This window comes from Myotis yumanensis, unplaced genomic scaffold (assembly GCF_028538775.1).
Source record: "Myotis yumanensis isolate MYYU_CA2020_CCGP unplaced genomic scaffold, mMyoYum1.0.hap1 SCAF_5, whole genome shotgun sequence".
In the NCBI taxonomy this organism is placed as follows: Eukaryota; Metazoa; Chordata; class Mammalia; order Chiroptera; family Vespertilionidae; genus Myotis; species Myotis yumanensis.
The window spans coordinates 42,134,286-42,150,512 of NW_027223756.1; the positions used below are offsets into that span (position 1 = coordinate 42,134,286).

The 16,227-nt window shown below is 41.2% G+C and overlaps 1 protein-coding gene across 1 annotated transcript in view; it reads left to right on the forward strand.

The window, feature by feature from the left end:
- Positions 1-603: 603 nt before the first annotated feature.
- The window catches only part of INTU (inturned planar cell polarity protein), a 58,613-nt gene continuing 42,989 nt past the window's right edge, over positions 604-16,227 (forward strand). Inside the window, exons 1-3 of the mRNA XM_070417202.1 lie at positions 604-749; positions 10,421-10,959; positions 15,141-15,226. Of these exons, the coding sequence (XP_070273303.1) occupies positions 604-749; positions 10,421-10,959; positions 15,141-15,226 (771 nt within the window). The remainder of the gene's footprint in view (positions 750-10,420; positions 10,960-15,140; positions 15,227-16,227) is intronic.

Here is a 16,227-nt window from a genome sequence, read left to right on the forward strand (position 1 = left end):
CATTTCTCCTTGATGTGAAGCACCAGTCTACAACATCTGCTTGAGAAAACTGTAAAAATATTTGCAAATGCGAAACAATAAGAATACCAAAGAAACGAGGGCGCGTATTTACATGAACACCTGGAGGGTACTGCTTAGCTTCCATTCCCTGATTAGAGGCAGAGGCCCTGAGGAAAGGCAGAAGGCAGTTTCCTTTACCTCAAGGGAAACGCAGGCTGAGCGTCTCTGAAGCTTCGGCGCAGAAACAAAGGGCAAACTGGAAGAAATGGGGTGGGGGGTACCGAGTGGCCCTCCACCTGTCTTAGTAAGTGAATCCGATTCGCAGCAGTGCGCTCAGGAGAGCCTCCCGCGGGGAAGTTTTAGCTACTCCAGTCCTCCGACACGCCCCCCCAGAAGTTTCAGCTCATTGGCTCCTCTCAGTCTTCGTAGTTGTCCCGGGAAGCTTCCCCGTCTCCCTGGCAACCCGAGCTCCCACCAATGGCAGCCGAGGATTGGCGGTCACGTGGCCTCTGCCGCGTCTCTCGCGGAGGAAACATGGCGGCCCTGGTGCGCGGTGGCTGCGGGATTTGAATTACTCTGCTCTCGGCTGCAGCATCCTTACTGATGGCGACTTCGGCTCTGTGCGGTTCGTGTCAGAGCCCGGAAGGGCTCCCAGGAGACCTCTCTTCGCAAAAAGAAGAAGAGGATGGTTATCGTGAAGATAGGGCCAGCGATTCAAGTTCCTATTCGTCTGCGAGTAGCGATTACGAGTAAGGTTCTGGAATAGGGACAATTAAACCCATCCCTTCCCTGTCCAGAGTGTGCACGTGGGCTGGGGGACTGCAGAGTGTTGACTGGTTGGGATTGAGTTACCTTCCATAGCAGCGGCTTTCAACAGTTTTCATCTCAGCCAATTACTAAAATTCTGTGGCACTCCAAAAAAAATTTTTTTTTGCCAATCTGACAAAAAATAGGTATAATTTTGATTCATTCACACTGGATGGCTATTGTTGTGTTGGCTGTTGTCGTTTTTTTATTTGACAGTCCCAGCGGTTCTCAACCTGTGTGTCCCGACCGCCAAAGAAGGACCCTTTCACAGGGGTCGCCTAAGACCATCCTGCATATCAGATATTTACATTACGATACATAACAGTAGCAACATTACAGTTATGAAATAGCAACGAAAATAATCTTATGGTTGGGTCACAACATGAGGAACTGTATTTAAAGGGCCAGAAGGTTGAGAACCACTGGAAGGGAAAAGCAGTCAGTGCCTTTGACTAAATAGTCAGTGATATGTTTTAAATTTTTTTAAGCACACCGGTGAAAATCGATGTCCTAATGCACTGCCATGTATCGTCAGTTTTAGGGTGATATTTTATATGTATTTAGGAATAACAGTTACTAGTATTTAATATGTATTTAGGAGTAACAATTATTTTCACCTATAGGAATGTAAAACATTTTTATCATTGTCTTTAGAAGCATGGAGAAAACCATCACTTATGGCTGCTTAATATACTATATAGGCTTAATGAGGACAGATTACATTCTTCAAGGCTTGAACAATTTTAAGAATATCACATATTTTGCATAATCTTCTGCTGTGGTCATTTAAAAATAATGAGAAAATTTATGGTTATCAATCGAGGCTGCTGGAAGGAAGTATGGATTATACAGAGCCCATTTGGTCTTGCTATGGAAACCACAGTGTGAAACCTCAAAGTCTTGGTTTGTCTGCATTTTAGCCTAGAGAGAATCTGTAACTTGTTCATAACTATACAACTGTGAATTGTCAGTGTAGTAATTTAGGAGACCTTCTTTCAAATGAGGCACCCTGATTTTGGTGGAATGAAGATAAATGAGTTAATCTGTTTCCTATGAAACAAACAATCTGAGGACCTTGTTAGGAAAAATTGTTACTTTAAACTTTGCAGCGGTTCTCAACCTGTGGGTCACGAACAATGAAAATACATCCTGCATATCAGATATTTATATTACGATTTATAACAGTAGCAAAATTACAGTTATGAAGGTGCAACAAAATAATTTTATGGTTGGGGGTCACCACAACATGAGGAACTGTATTAAAGGGTCGCAGCATTAGGAAGGTTGAGAACCACTGCAAAGCATTTCACAATTCAGAATACATGTGTATATGTGTTATATTTTAATTTTTTTAAAAAATAGTTGTTAAGCTTTCTATAGCAATCATTCAGTGGTCACTCCTATGTTCCAGTGTCTTTATTCTCCTAATCATAAAAGGACAGTAAATCCTTATATTGTAAAATGTTTTGCTGGGCTATATTTTGAGTCCAACCAAGGTTCAAACTTTATGGCTGGCCAGTCTTGGTGTGTAGGATGTGAGAGCTGATTTGTTGACCTGACCAGATTGGCAGTTTTGTTCCTTTCATGTGGCATTAGCTATTTACCTCCCTAAGCTGCAGAGTCACCAAAGCAAGAAGTGGCCTTCCCAACTTGGACAGGACAACTTTTTGATCAAAGTAATAGGGGGTGAACCTAATCTTTCTCATCAAAGCTAAGAGATATTGTCTATTGTCTTTCATTGCCTGCATGAAGGTTTTAAGGCAGTTATGCTGCTTATTGATTCACATAAAATATCCTGAACTTTCAGAGTTCTAATTAGTTAATTATTTGCATACTAGAGGCCTGGTGCATGAATTTGTGCACTAGTGGGCTCCCTCAGCCTGGCCTGTGGGATCGGGCTCTCTGACATCCCCCAAGGGGTCCCGGATTGCAAAAGGGTGCAGGCCAGGCCGAGGGACACCACCAGTGCACGATCAGGGCTGGGGAGGGACATGGGAGGTTGGCCAGCTGGGGAGGGACTGTGGGAGGGCTCCAGGGCGTGTCCAGCCTGTCTCACCCAGTCCCGATCAGCCGGACCCCAACAGCAAGTTAACCTACCGGTCGGAGCGTCTGCCCCCTGGTGGTCAGTGCACAGCATAGCGAGCAGTTGAGCGGCCTTAGCATATCATTAGCATATTACACTTTGATTGGTTGAATGGTTGACCAGACACTTAGCATATTAGGCTTTTATTATATAGGACTAGAGGCCCGGTGCACAAAAATTTGTGCACTCGAGGGGGGGAAGAGGGGGTCCCTCAGCCCGGCCTGTGCCCTCTCTCAGTCTGGGACCCCTCGGGAGATAACGACCTGCTGGCTTAGGCCTGCTCCTGAGTGGCAGAGGGCAAGCCCACTCCCTAGGTGCAGCCCCTGGTCGGGCTCAGAGCAGGGCTGATTGGGGAGTTGGGGCGCCGCCCCCTGTCACACTCAAGGCAGGTTCAATGGGGAGGTTGCGGCGCCACCCCCTGTGATGCACAGAGCAGGGCCAATCAGGGGGTTGGGGCACTGCCCCCCCCCCCCATCACGCACAGAGCAGGGCCCATCAGGGGGTTGGGGAGCTCCCCCTCTCATGCACAGAGCAGGGCTCATCAGGGGGTTGGGGAGCTCCCCCCTGTCACGCACAGAGCAGGGCCCATCAGGGGGTTGGGGAGCTCCCCCCTGTCACGCACAGAGTAGGGCGAGTAGGGCCGATAGGGGAGTTAGGGCACTGCCCCCTGTCACCCACAGAGCAGGGCCAATCAGGGGGTTGGGGCGCCACCACTGTCACACACAGAGCAGGGCCCGTGGGGGGGGGGGGGTTGGGGCACCACCCCCTGTCACACACAGAGCAGGGCCGATCAGGGGGTTGGGACGCCACACACTGTCACACACAGAGCTGCAGGGAGATCAGGGGGTTTGGGCGCTGCCCCCTGTCATGCTGATCTGGTGCCAGGAGACCTCTTGGCTCCGCTGATCCCTGTGCTGGGAGGCATATTACCCTTTTACTATATAGGATAGAGGCCTGGGGGCTGGCTGGTTTGCCCTGAAGGGTGTCCTGGATCAGGGTGGGGGTCCCCACTGGGGTGCCTGGCCAGCCTGGATGAGGGGATGATGGCTGTTTGCAGCTGGTCACACACCCTTCAGGGTGGAGGTCCCCACTGGGGTGCCTGGCCAGTCTGGGTGAGGGGCTGAGGGCTGCTTTCAGGCTAGGGGTTTTGACTGAAGCTCCCAACCACTCCTTTTTTTCTTTTTTTTCTTTTTTTTTTTTTTTTTTTAAATATATTTTATTGATTTTTTACAGAGAGGAAGGGAGAGAAATAGAGAGTTAGAAACATCGATGAGATAGAAACATCAATCAGCTGCCTCCTGCACATCTCCCACGGGGGATGTGCCCGCAACCCAGGTACATGCCCCTGACCGGAATCGAACCCGGGACCCCTCAGTCCGCAGGCCGACGCTCTATCCACTGAGCCAAACCGGTTTCGGCCACTCCTTTTTTTCTTTTTTCTTTTTTTCTTTTTTTTTTTTTTTTTTTTTCTTCTGGGCCAGCTTTAGCTCTGGCTCTAGCTCTGAGGCTTCCGCTGCTGGTTTGTTTGCCGTTCTAGAATCGAAACAATGTATAACTTCAGCTCTGAGATCCCAGCCGGCTATATTTGTTAGAATGTTTCAAACTGCCAGCTCAGAGTCCGGCAAGTCAGGCGGGGAATGTTGGAATCTGCAGTCACTGGAGCAAGGAAGCCTCATGTTCGCTTCCAGCTGCCTGGCTGCCGGCCGCCATCTTGGCTGACAGTTAATTTGCATAAGGATACGCTGATTAGCCAATCGGAAGGGTAGCGGTCGTACGCCAATTACCATTTTTCTCTTTTATTAGTGTAGATTCTTTCTGGAAATTATCATATTTCATACAGCTTTGTAACTTAAAACCAGTTTGAACTGCATGAGATTGTCAATACAAAATGAGTTTAATTTGGGTACTTTTTGGTGACATACTTTTAGTAGATTTGTTTAAGACATTGTATAAGAGGAAAAGTTTAGATTATTGCAGTTTATCTTAACCTAGCACATTGGCAAGTCCCTCGGGAAGCTTCTGAGGTAATATTGGTGGGTAGGTTGGGTTGAGGAAACCAGTGCCTAGTTTCAGTATTGAAATAACAGAAATTATACATTTACTTGCAATGCCACATTTCTTTGCTTTGATTTACAATTATCCAACTAATTGAAGCAACATTTGTTAGTTCATTTTGGCCAAAGTTAACAATTTTATGACTTAGATCCTTGATTTTTCAAGGTGACTTTTTGTATTGTTAGGTTGAAAGCCTTGACTGACAGAGAAACTGGGATGCTTTTTAAAAATAATTTAGCTATAAAAAGCTGAGGAACTTCCATTGAAAATAAGAATGACTGGAGCCCTGGCCTGTGTGGCTCAGTTGGTTGGAGCATCTTTCTGTATGCTGAAAGGTTTCCAGTTCGATTCCCGATCAGGGCACATACCTAGGTTTCGGGTTGATCGCCAGTTGCGGGTTCGTACGGAAGGCAACAGTCGATGTTCTCTCTCACATTGATGTTTCTCTCTCTCCTCCCCTCTCTCTCTCCCTTCTTCTCTCTCTCTCTCTCTCTCTCTCTCTCTCTCTCTCTGAAAATCAATGGAAAAAATAGCCTCAAGTAAGGATTAAAACAACAACAAAAAGTTTCCCCATGTGCTTCCCTAAGACTACTCAGGTCCCCCACTCCTTACAGCCACTTACCTGCTTTTTGTCATTAGAGATGAGTTTGTCTTTTCTAGAGTTCTATAAGAATTGAATCATACAGTATGGACCATTATTTTTTTTTGGTCTTCTTTTACTTGGCATAATTATTTTGAGACTTATCCATGTTGTTGCCTATATGTGACCCGCGTATTACAAAACTCTGAATTAAAACTGCTAGATTTCATTCCTGCTTAAAAGTAAACCTTTTATTTTGGAGTAAGTTTAGATTTACAGCGAAGTTGCAAAGAGAGTACAGAGTTCCTGTATATCCTTCAGTGGGTCCCCTGAGTGGATAGCATCTTGCACAGCTGCGGCACATTATTCAGCACATAAGAAATTAATATTGGTACCTAACTATTAAGTAAACTCCAGATTTTTTTCAGATTTCACCATTCCTCTATTATGTCCTTTTTCTGTCCCAGGATCTAATCCAAGATATCATGTTGCATTTAGTCAGCAAGTCTCCTTAGTGCCCGGTGTTCTGTGACAGTTCTCAGTCCTTCCTTGTTTCTCATAGGCTGCACCTCTTAGTTAAGGTAATGTCAGCCAGGTTTCTTCGCTGTGGTTACTGTTTTTCACTTTCCACACACTGGTCTTTGGAAGCATGGCATTAAGTCCATCTCCTGGAATGGGGAGTAGCTACACAAAGATCCAAGGTCTCTGTGTCTTCTCGGTTAATTTTGTTTTCACTTTATGCATCACCTTCTGTTGCAGTCTCTTAAGTTCATTTCCTGTCTTTTTTTTTTTTTTTGTCTCGCTTATCTCCCTTCTTATAATTTTTTAAAAATTTCTTCTTCCTCTTAAAGCAGCGGTTCTCAACCTGTGGGTCGCAATCCCTTTGGCAATTGAACGACCCTTTCACAGGGGTCGCCTAAGACCAGGGGTCCTCAAACTTTTTAAACAGGGGGCCAGTTCACTGTCCCTCAGACCGTTGGAGGGCCGGACTATAGTTTAAAAAAAGACTATGAACAAATTCCTATGCACACAGCGGTGGCCAAAACACCCAGCGGGCCGGATAAATGTTTTCCGGCCCGCCGGCCGTAGTTTGAGGACCTCTGCCTAAGACCATCCTGCATATCAGATATTTACACTATGATTCATAACAGTAGTAACATTACAGTTATAAAGTAGCAACGAAAATAATCTTATGGTTGGGTCACAACATGAGGAACTGTATTTAAAGGGCCAGAAGGTTGAAAACCACTATCTTAAAGTGAAGTATTTTTTTTTTTTTATCTAAAGGTTAAGAAAATGGATTGTATTCATTGTTGTTGGACATGGGAATTGGTCTTTTCTTTTGGGTCGAGATCTGTATATGCACATAAAGATGGTTACTGTATTGTTGGGGGGAGGGAACTGAACACAAAGCTTATCAGTAGGTGAATAACCAAATGTGTTACATCTCTAATTGGACAATTAATGCAGCCATTAAGGGTTTCTAAATTGTATTGTTAAGTGATAAATGAAAAAAAAAATATGTATATATATACACACACACACACACACACACACACACACAGGTATATAGATATACACATTCCACTTTTTATTTATTTTTAGATATATTTTTATTGATATCAGAGAGGAAGAAAGAGGGGGAGAGAGAGAGAAACATCAATGATGAGAGAGAATTATTGATTGGCTGCCTCCTGCACACCCCCCAACTGGGGAGCCTGCAACCTGGGCATGTGCCCTGACCAGAATCGGACCGGTAAGCTCTTGGTTCATAAGTCAATGCTCAACCACTGAACCATACTGGCTGGGCTCCACTTTTTAAAAACAATAACAAAATAACCCTATGTGTTTTTATATAAGAACATAGATTTTTAACATTGTTTATGTCAGTGAAAGGTAAGAAGGGAAGATGATGTGTATGGTAATTATGTCCCCATTTGTGTAGAATGAGTCTATGCCAGGGGTGGGCAAACTTTTTGACTCGAGGGCCACAATGGGTTCTTAAACTGGAGCAGAGGGCCGGAACAAAAGCATGGATGGAGTGTTTGTGTGAACTAATATAAATTCAAAGTAAACATCATTACATAAAAGGGTACGGTCTTTTTTTTTTTAGTTTTATTCATTTCAAACGGGCCGAATCCGGCCCCCGCGGGCCGTAGTTTGCCCACGGCTGGTCTATGCATATCTATAATAATGAAAGCATAATATGCTAATTAGACCAGATGTCCTTCCAGACTACCTTCTGGACGAAGCTGAGGCTGCGAGGTCCCAGCCCCTTGCACGAATTTCGTGCTATGGGCCTCTAGTGTATACATAAAACTATGCATGTGAGGCTCAGTGGTTGAGCATCGACCTATGAACCAGGAGGTCATGGTTTGATTCCAGGTCAAGGCACATGCCTGGGTTGCGGGTTCCATCCCCAGTGTGGGGTGTGTGAGGGCAGCCGATCAATGATTCTCTCTCATCATTGATGTTTCTATCTCTCTTTCTCCCTTCCTCTCTGAAATCAATGAAAATATATATTTAAAAATAAAAATAAAAGGATGCATGAAAGTATAGACACCAACTAGAAATCTAGTCAACATTCATCATTTCCTCTCTGTCATCCACTCATCTAATCAATCTCATAGTCCTGGTGATTTTCAAGCCTTTCTTAAATGTTTTTCCTATTTCCATTTTTTTCTACTATTGCCTTCATTATCATCTCTGCCTGGATGATGGAAAAAGCCCTCTACCTGGTTTCATCTCGAGTCCACCTCAAATCCTTCTTTTGTTTTCTTGTCAAAGTAGACGTATCCAAGGATATCTGACATGTAGAGGTAAACTTACCAATGCCCTACACTACAAAGTCCAAGACCTTTCCCGTGGTCCAAAGGCCTCAAAAAATTAGCCCTTGACTACTCCTTCTGTCACTCCCCGTCTCACGAATTAAACTCTGGCTTTTGCTTATGCTGTTCCTTCTCTTTGGAAATCTCTTTTCTTCCCCTTCAGCGCCCCAGGCTCCCCTTCCTGGTCACTTATTCTTTCAAAACTCACTTCTGGAGTCTCATCCACCAGGAAGTTTCCCCTGACCACAGTCTCAACCTTTGGCTAAGTTTGATGACTCCTCTCTAGTACATAGCATGTGTATTTTCATGAATTCTTTCTCAGCCCCTCTCCCCACTAGATAAAGGAAGGAAATGCTGTTTCCATCATTGTAGTTCTAGAATTTTGCTGCAGTGCCTGGAACTGTTTATTTGCTTTACAATTGAATACCACTCACGGAAGCCCACCGCACCCCCTTCCCACCTGCATGGCTCATAAAATCATAATTAAAAGTGGTTTCACATTTAGATTTTAGAGATTAAGATAAAGCTGCCTTCACATTTAACAGAAGGTAGGAATGTTTCTTTTGGGTCGTATATCTCTAATACAAATAATATGCCAAATCAAAGGGTGAGATTTGAGATTATAAAACAAATAAATTCATTCATTGTTTAAATTGATAATGTATCTTCATAAGTGATTGTGTATAATCATGGTATTTACATTTTAAATGTAAATTTAGATTCTCCCTTCAGAGCAGGACTGGGGTTGTGAAATAGTGATTTCTGTGGGTACAGGTAGAGATGGTTGGAACAGCTAATAGATGGTTAATAACCTGCAGTAAGTGGTGGGTGCTAATGGCCTAAAATGATGCCACATACTGAGAACCAACAAATGCCAATGAAATACTAGTTTTGATATTTGGGGCTAGTTACACCTTTTTCCCCTCTTCATACACAGTTAAAAATTCTGTATTAATTACCACCCACAGACCAAGGAAGTCCTTTGTTTCAGAGTTGAACAACAAACAGAATAGTGTATTTTTTAAATTGATTTTCATAGTATTTAAAAAGAGATTTTTAAGTAAAAAGAATGAGAGTTGCTAATACTGCAGAAAACCAAACTGTCTTCTATCTGATGGAATGATTAGGACACAAATTATACCCTTTCATGCCAGGATTTTACAGCTCATGTTTCTAAAAAGACTCTCTCCACTAGTTAGTTTTTCCACTGGAACCAGTTTTGCTTTAAAGAATCGCAGTTTGAAAGGTAAATGTTCATAACATTGAATAGGGCAGAGTTTGTAATTAGGTGTGTTACCTTAAGGTAAGTATTTTTTGTTTTTTAGTCATTTTTAATAGCAATAGTTTTGTTTCTTTCAATGGTTTGCTTCCCAGTTAAAAGTTCTTTTACAATCACATGATGAACTATGTAATATGTGGTTTACTTTTCCTACTACAGTTATTCATAAAAAAGGATTTTACAGAAATTATAGGCTATAGAAGTGATCATTATTAACTATGATTATAAATGGTTTTCGGCAATGATTTTTATTCATGGTGAACTGAATGTTTCTGTTTTGAAAATTTACTCTATAAATACTGGTCTTTAGCTTTCATTTTAACATAACAGCCATGCTGAAAAATTTCTATGCAAATAGGATATTTTTATGTACAATTTCCAAATGGCTTACATCTGTGGATACAATGCATGATCAACTAGTAATGTAGATTATTGTCCAGTGAAATTGTCTAATGTGAACAATAACCACATAGGGGCTAAACTTAATTTCTTTTTTTTAAAAACACAAACTCAGATCCTAGAAGGGGGCCATCTCATTTTTCATTTGTTTTCTTTTCAATCACTATATCTTTTGGATTTCCCCTCCAACCCCTGTTCTTCAAGGCTCTACAAAAAGCATCCTCCAGAAAAAAAACCTTAGTACTCACTTACTAGAAATAATGAGATTCTAATAATCAAATAACTTTTCTATCTCCCATTTCCCTGCTCCTACCTGCACCCCTGTGCTAGACAGGCATAACTTTTTCTTATGTTTGGCTGCTATCTATATTATCTATTTTTTTTCATAGTGACCTTGAGCCTGAATGGCTGGACAGCGTGCAGAAAAATGGAGAGCTATTTTATTTGGAACTGAGTGAGGACGAAGAAGAAAGCCTCCTTCCTGAGACACCTGTTGTGAATCATGTCAGGTTCAGTGAAAATGAGATTATTATTGAAGAGGATGATTACAAAGAAGGAAAAAAGTATGAACCCAAACTCAAGCGGTTTACCAAAATTTTAAGAAGCAGAAGACTTTTACCCAAGCGCCATAATAAAAAAAAGAGCAATGATAGTGGGCCGGTCTCCATTCTAAAGCATCAGTCCAATCAGAAAACAGGAGTCATTGTTCAGCAGAGGTACAAAGATGTCACTGTCTATGTAAACCCCAAAAAGCTAACAGTCACCAAAGCCAAAGAGCAGCTCAAGCTTCTGGAAGTGCTGGTTGGGATCATCCATCAGACCAAGTGGAGCTGGAGAAGAACTGGGAAGCAGGCCGGTGGGGAGAGGCTGGTGGTCCATGGCCTGCTGCCAGGAGGATCAGCCATGAAGAGTGGTCAGGTGTTAATTGGTAAGTGCTGTGGCTAAACATCAAGTCTTGTTTGCTGAGACACAGTATTAAAGATGCCAGTGAGGAACACGATCAAAACAGAATTATAGCCAGGGTCTTAACAGATTAAGGACTCCCTGTCGATATTTGGGACAGTAGTGAAATTGTTAAGGGTGGTGAAATTGTTAAGCCAGGCACACAGTGTTCTGAAAATAAACGCGTTAGTGCCTGGACTATGTTTGTGTGCCTTGCTTAGGCCAGGGGACAGCTTAACTAATTTCTGAGTTTTGAATGATATAACTTGGTCATCTTGGTTATATTTACTGAAAAGTAAAGGAAAATAAGTTGATTGTACAGGGATAATTTAGGGTTGAACGACATGTCCAATAACATTATACAAAAATATATAATTTTATGAATAAAAGAACTGTAAAATTGTATGTTTGCCCTTGAATGCACTGAGATCTTGGAATGGTTTTAACTGTTTCATTTGGCATGTTTAACAGCAGTGGTGGTGTACATAAATTTCCCTTTAAGGGTGCTAGCCATAAAACATCCCACCAATTTGGAGGGGGGGGAAAATAAACCCATAAGTTTTTCTGAATATATACTAAGATGAGCATTTTGTGTTAGTGATACATTTTAAGCTGTTGTAGATAATGTTTGAGTTAGTAGTAAGTTTATTACTTATAAATAAATTAGACACAGATGAGAATATGTTATTAGTAAAACTTAACGGTATTAACAGTGCTAGAAGCTGGCAGTCTTAACTTGATCTAGCCTAAGAGATTTAAATAAAGGAACTTTTATTGATACTTTAAAAACATTTAAAAACATATTTTTATTATGTCTAAATTTGACTTGACAAATAATTATTTGGGCATCTGCTAGGTGCCAGGACCACAAAGATTAATGGTCCAAATGCTCCTCTTGTGGAGCTCATACTGTCGTGGAAGAGATGGGCCAGAAATAGGCCGACAGTTTCACACAGTGTGGTAAGTGCCATGAAAGGGGTTTGCAAGGAGGACTCGAGTAGGAAGGGCACTTGTACCAAGTGTGTGTTACAAAGGGTTGCAACAAGATCCCCACATTCTCCTCTTACAATGTCATGCTGATCCTTGTCCCACAGAGAGTTACAGTCTGTGTGTCTCTCCCCGCCCAGCCCTCTGAATCTGGGTGGGCCTGTGACTACAGCTTATGTGGTCCTATGTGATTTACTTAAAAGGTGGGATCATAATGATTCGACATTTGTATATATTGCAAAGTGACGGCCACAATAAATCAGTACGCACATAGTTAAACGTGATTGTTGCTTTAAGCTACCGAGTCTTTGGGTGATTTGTTATGCAGCACATAGGTAACTATATAAAAAGAAAATGTACAGGGAGAATAATTAGAAGTCAGTGTAAATACAACAAGTGCTAATAGTGTTGGGTTAGTAGTATAGGGACAGTATGGATGATTGTTTTCTCTGCTTTTTCAAAAGTTTTTGTTATGGTTATGTTCTATGTTTTTAAAGTTAAGTATTTTAGGAATAAAGAACAGACTATTTCAATGTCATAGAGGGTTTGCTAATCCCACAAAGCGCTTCTGTGATGGAAATTTGTCATAGTTCCCTTCACGCTGCGGTCTGTGGTTGAACTGTGAGGTAACCCACTGGACGGAGGATCTTGAAAACTGCCCGGGTGATGGAGCTTGCTGGCGTAGCTGCCTTCATCTAACAGGAGAAGGACCCTCCTTTGACTGACGTGCTTGGTTAGCACAGTGAGACTGATGGCTTCCTTCTTTCCTTTCAAGACAGCAGATCTCTATTTCTGATTCTTCTTTGCTGGGGTCTTGGAAGTTTTGCTGCCTTTTTAGGTGCCATTTTGCTGTTCCTTCTGCCAAGGACTTGCACTTTATTTTTTAGATTTCTATTCCTGGGTTTTTCTTCAAGTTTGACAGTCAGCTGGTAGCTCCTGGACTCCTGTAGCCAACCCCCACCCCCAGACCAGAGCGAATGGAAGTCCAGCCAGTGCTGCTCAGTGGTTAAGCCCCCATCTCTGAACCAGGAGGCCGCGGTGCAATTCCCAGCTCAGGCTGCCAGTGCTGTGAGGTCCAGGAAGCCTGAGTCCCTTCACGGAAGTGCTCGGAAAAACTTGAGGAAAACAAGTATCTGGGAGAATAAGAAGTAGATGTAACACTTTCTTATAGAAAGAAATTTTTTCTACTGAACATTTAAAAAGATTTTACTACACTTGCTCTAAAATTTATTCTCATATATTTTATGATGATACATGTCTCCCACTTTTAGAGGTTTCTTAAGTGTGATGCTTTCAGGTGACACTCCCTAAAACACTCAACTGCAGAACTGTATCCGTTAGGATTTGGGGGAAAAAGTTATTTGGAACATTTTCCAGTGGAGTTTGAGTTTAAAGGAACAAGTTTTAAATGGGGTCACCATTTAGGTGTTCTGATCATCTTATGGACAACAGAACACCTGGATAGAATGGTCCAGAAGTGGGTTTCTTTTGCATCAATACTCTGATATTATTCATTGTTCCTTTTCTTTAAAAAAAAAAATCACTGCAGCTATAAATAATTTGATATAGTACACTTGTCTCCTGTTTTAAAAAAAGGAGGGGGGGGAATGTTGCTTTTTTTCTTCCCCAGGTTGAACTGAAGTTGGAAGTTTATTTTATTTTACAAGTTCTTTTAAGAAAAGTTACCAGGTTGCTCAAAGTGCTTCAGTAATTGACCATCATAGTGACTCAGTGCCCACACCTTCAGAGCTGTGAAGTGAATAGCATCTGAACCTAGGACAGGCCATTGAAAACCATCACATAATGACCTAAGGAATCCCACCTGCTCACTCTGCACTTAACCCTTTCCCCATGTGATAGGAGGTCAAGGAGAGCAAGGGAGGAAGCAGAGAGGGGAGAGAGAGGAGTAACAGTAGCTAAAAGAACAGCATTTTCACCTATTCCCCAATCCTCATTCCCAGGGTGACATGAAGAGGGCCAGGTGACACCTAAACACATACCTATAGTGAGTTGCATTAAAGTGAGAGGAACTTTGACCTTAGGGAAGATGAATCTTCTATAAAGAACAATTATTAATAATAAGATATTGAGGGAGACACTATCCTTATTCTACTGCACATTGAACAGACTTGACCTTTGCTCTGGAGAGAGACACTATCTCCGTCATCCAAGGCTGTTCTCTATACAAACATCTTTGAAAAGATGTTCCAGAACAAAGACTTCCAGTGCCTTGGGTTGCAAGATGGACAAAACATGGGAGACCGATGAAAAATTGTCTATCAACACTATTTTATCCATATATATGTTTATTATCCATTTTCCCCAAAGAGTATTAAGCTCTGTTTAGAGATTTTGGTGTGTTTAATTCAATTTTCTATCTGCAGTGCCTGGCACACAGTAGGTGCTCAATAAATATTCATTGGATTAATTAATGGATGACTATGAATTACTGATCAGTTTCATAATGATATATTTAAATATGATGAGAAATAACATTATGTATATATTTCTATTATATAACTTACTGGTGTTTTGATATTACCTTTAATTATGTTGTGAATGTAAATTTCCATTTTAAGATTGATCTTTATTATATTAATCCCCCCAGATTTATAAACATACACATTTAAAGAAAAGCCACGGCAAAGGAAATTTTTACCAAACATGCGATGGGTTCTGATATGGTGGGGCCTTTGAAAAAAAGAGCTATGTGTAGATACAGATCAATAACAGTGAATTCACAGCATATTGAGTTATGACGTACCACATGTATTTAATTAAAATTTCAGCTGAATATTTTCACTGTGGGTATAAGTGGTTAGATTCAGTTTTGTTAAGTGCAATACTTGGTTTATGCTGCAGATTTCCCTTTGGCCTTTGGCTTTACATAATTCTCCCGGTGGTATAAAAAATGAGAATATTCATTTCTATAATATTCATTGGTTGTATTCAGTCGCAGTACAATGTTGGTCTGTATTGTAGTTTAAGAAAGAGTGGAATGGAAGATTAGCTCTGCCACTAGTGAGCTTTTTTGCCTTGGACAAGCCCTTGAATGTCTGGAACATATTTTCCACTGTACTTTAAAGAGGTCAGAATAGCTGGTTTTCAATGTTCCAATTCTAGGTCTTTTTGGTTTGGGGATATTCCCACGACTATCTTTTATTGTTATTCTTTTCTCAGGTGATGTCCTTGTTGCTGTGAACGATGTTGATGTGACCTCTGAGAACATAGAGAGAGTTCTGTCCTGCATTCCTGGGCCTATGCAGGTATGGACGTTCTTTGTCTGGGTGTTATGATGAATTAACGTAAGATGAGTGCATCTTGTGCTATTTTCTTTTTGTTTTAAGATTCTGGAAATTATCATGAATAATGGAGGAGTTCTTACATACTTGGGTATTTAAAATATTTTAGATCTTGTTAACATTTTTAGCTTTTGGAGATTGTTCTTAAAAGAGAGAATCATATCCACAAGTGAAACTCATCCTCAGTAAAGGAGGAAGAAGAACAATAATAAAAACATATGCAATGACCAGTCTGCCATTATAACTACCCTATGTGCTGATGGAACTCCCGTTCCTGGAAACGTCATTCTAAACAGTCCTGGAACTTTCTCTGCTCTGACTTACCACAGTCATTATTGCTATCAAGTTTTTCCTGTGCTTTTCATTATTTATTTATTTATTTACTTACTTACTTACTTATTTACTTATTTATTTATTTTAAACCATACTATTTTCTTGATTTTTCTGTTATCTAGTTTAGCCTTATTCCTGAGTTTTTGTTTAGCTAAGTAATGAATTGCCTTCCATTCATTATCGGTAAAAATAAAACTCTTTTGTAATGTTATTTTGCTACTCATAGCACTGATATTCGGTGTCAGAGATGACATTTTCAGGTCATTTGAAAATGTCATTTCAGGTATTTTGAAAGTGCTATACCTCATATTTATGAATGCTCTGCTCTTGTTAGCATCAGGAATTCGCTTTCTTTTTTGAGGGCTAGGGAGGATGATGTGCTTCAGGTAGGTTAGAGACTCTGTTAGGTGAGAGAGAGCGTGAAGCAGTTTTGGGATTGATGGGCATGAGCAGAATCCCTGATAAATCAGAATCTTATCTGCATCTAACTTGAGACTCTGCTACAATAGAACCCATGATGGAAATCCCTTTTTTCTTAAAAAAAAAAAAAAGATTTCTCTATGTTCACTGCCTTCTCTTAAAACTCTCTCTCTCCCTTCCTCCCACTTTATCTCTATATAAATTTGTCTATC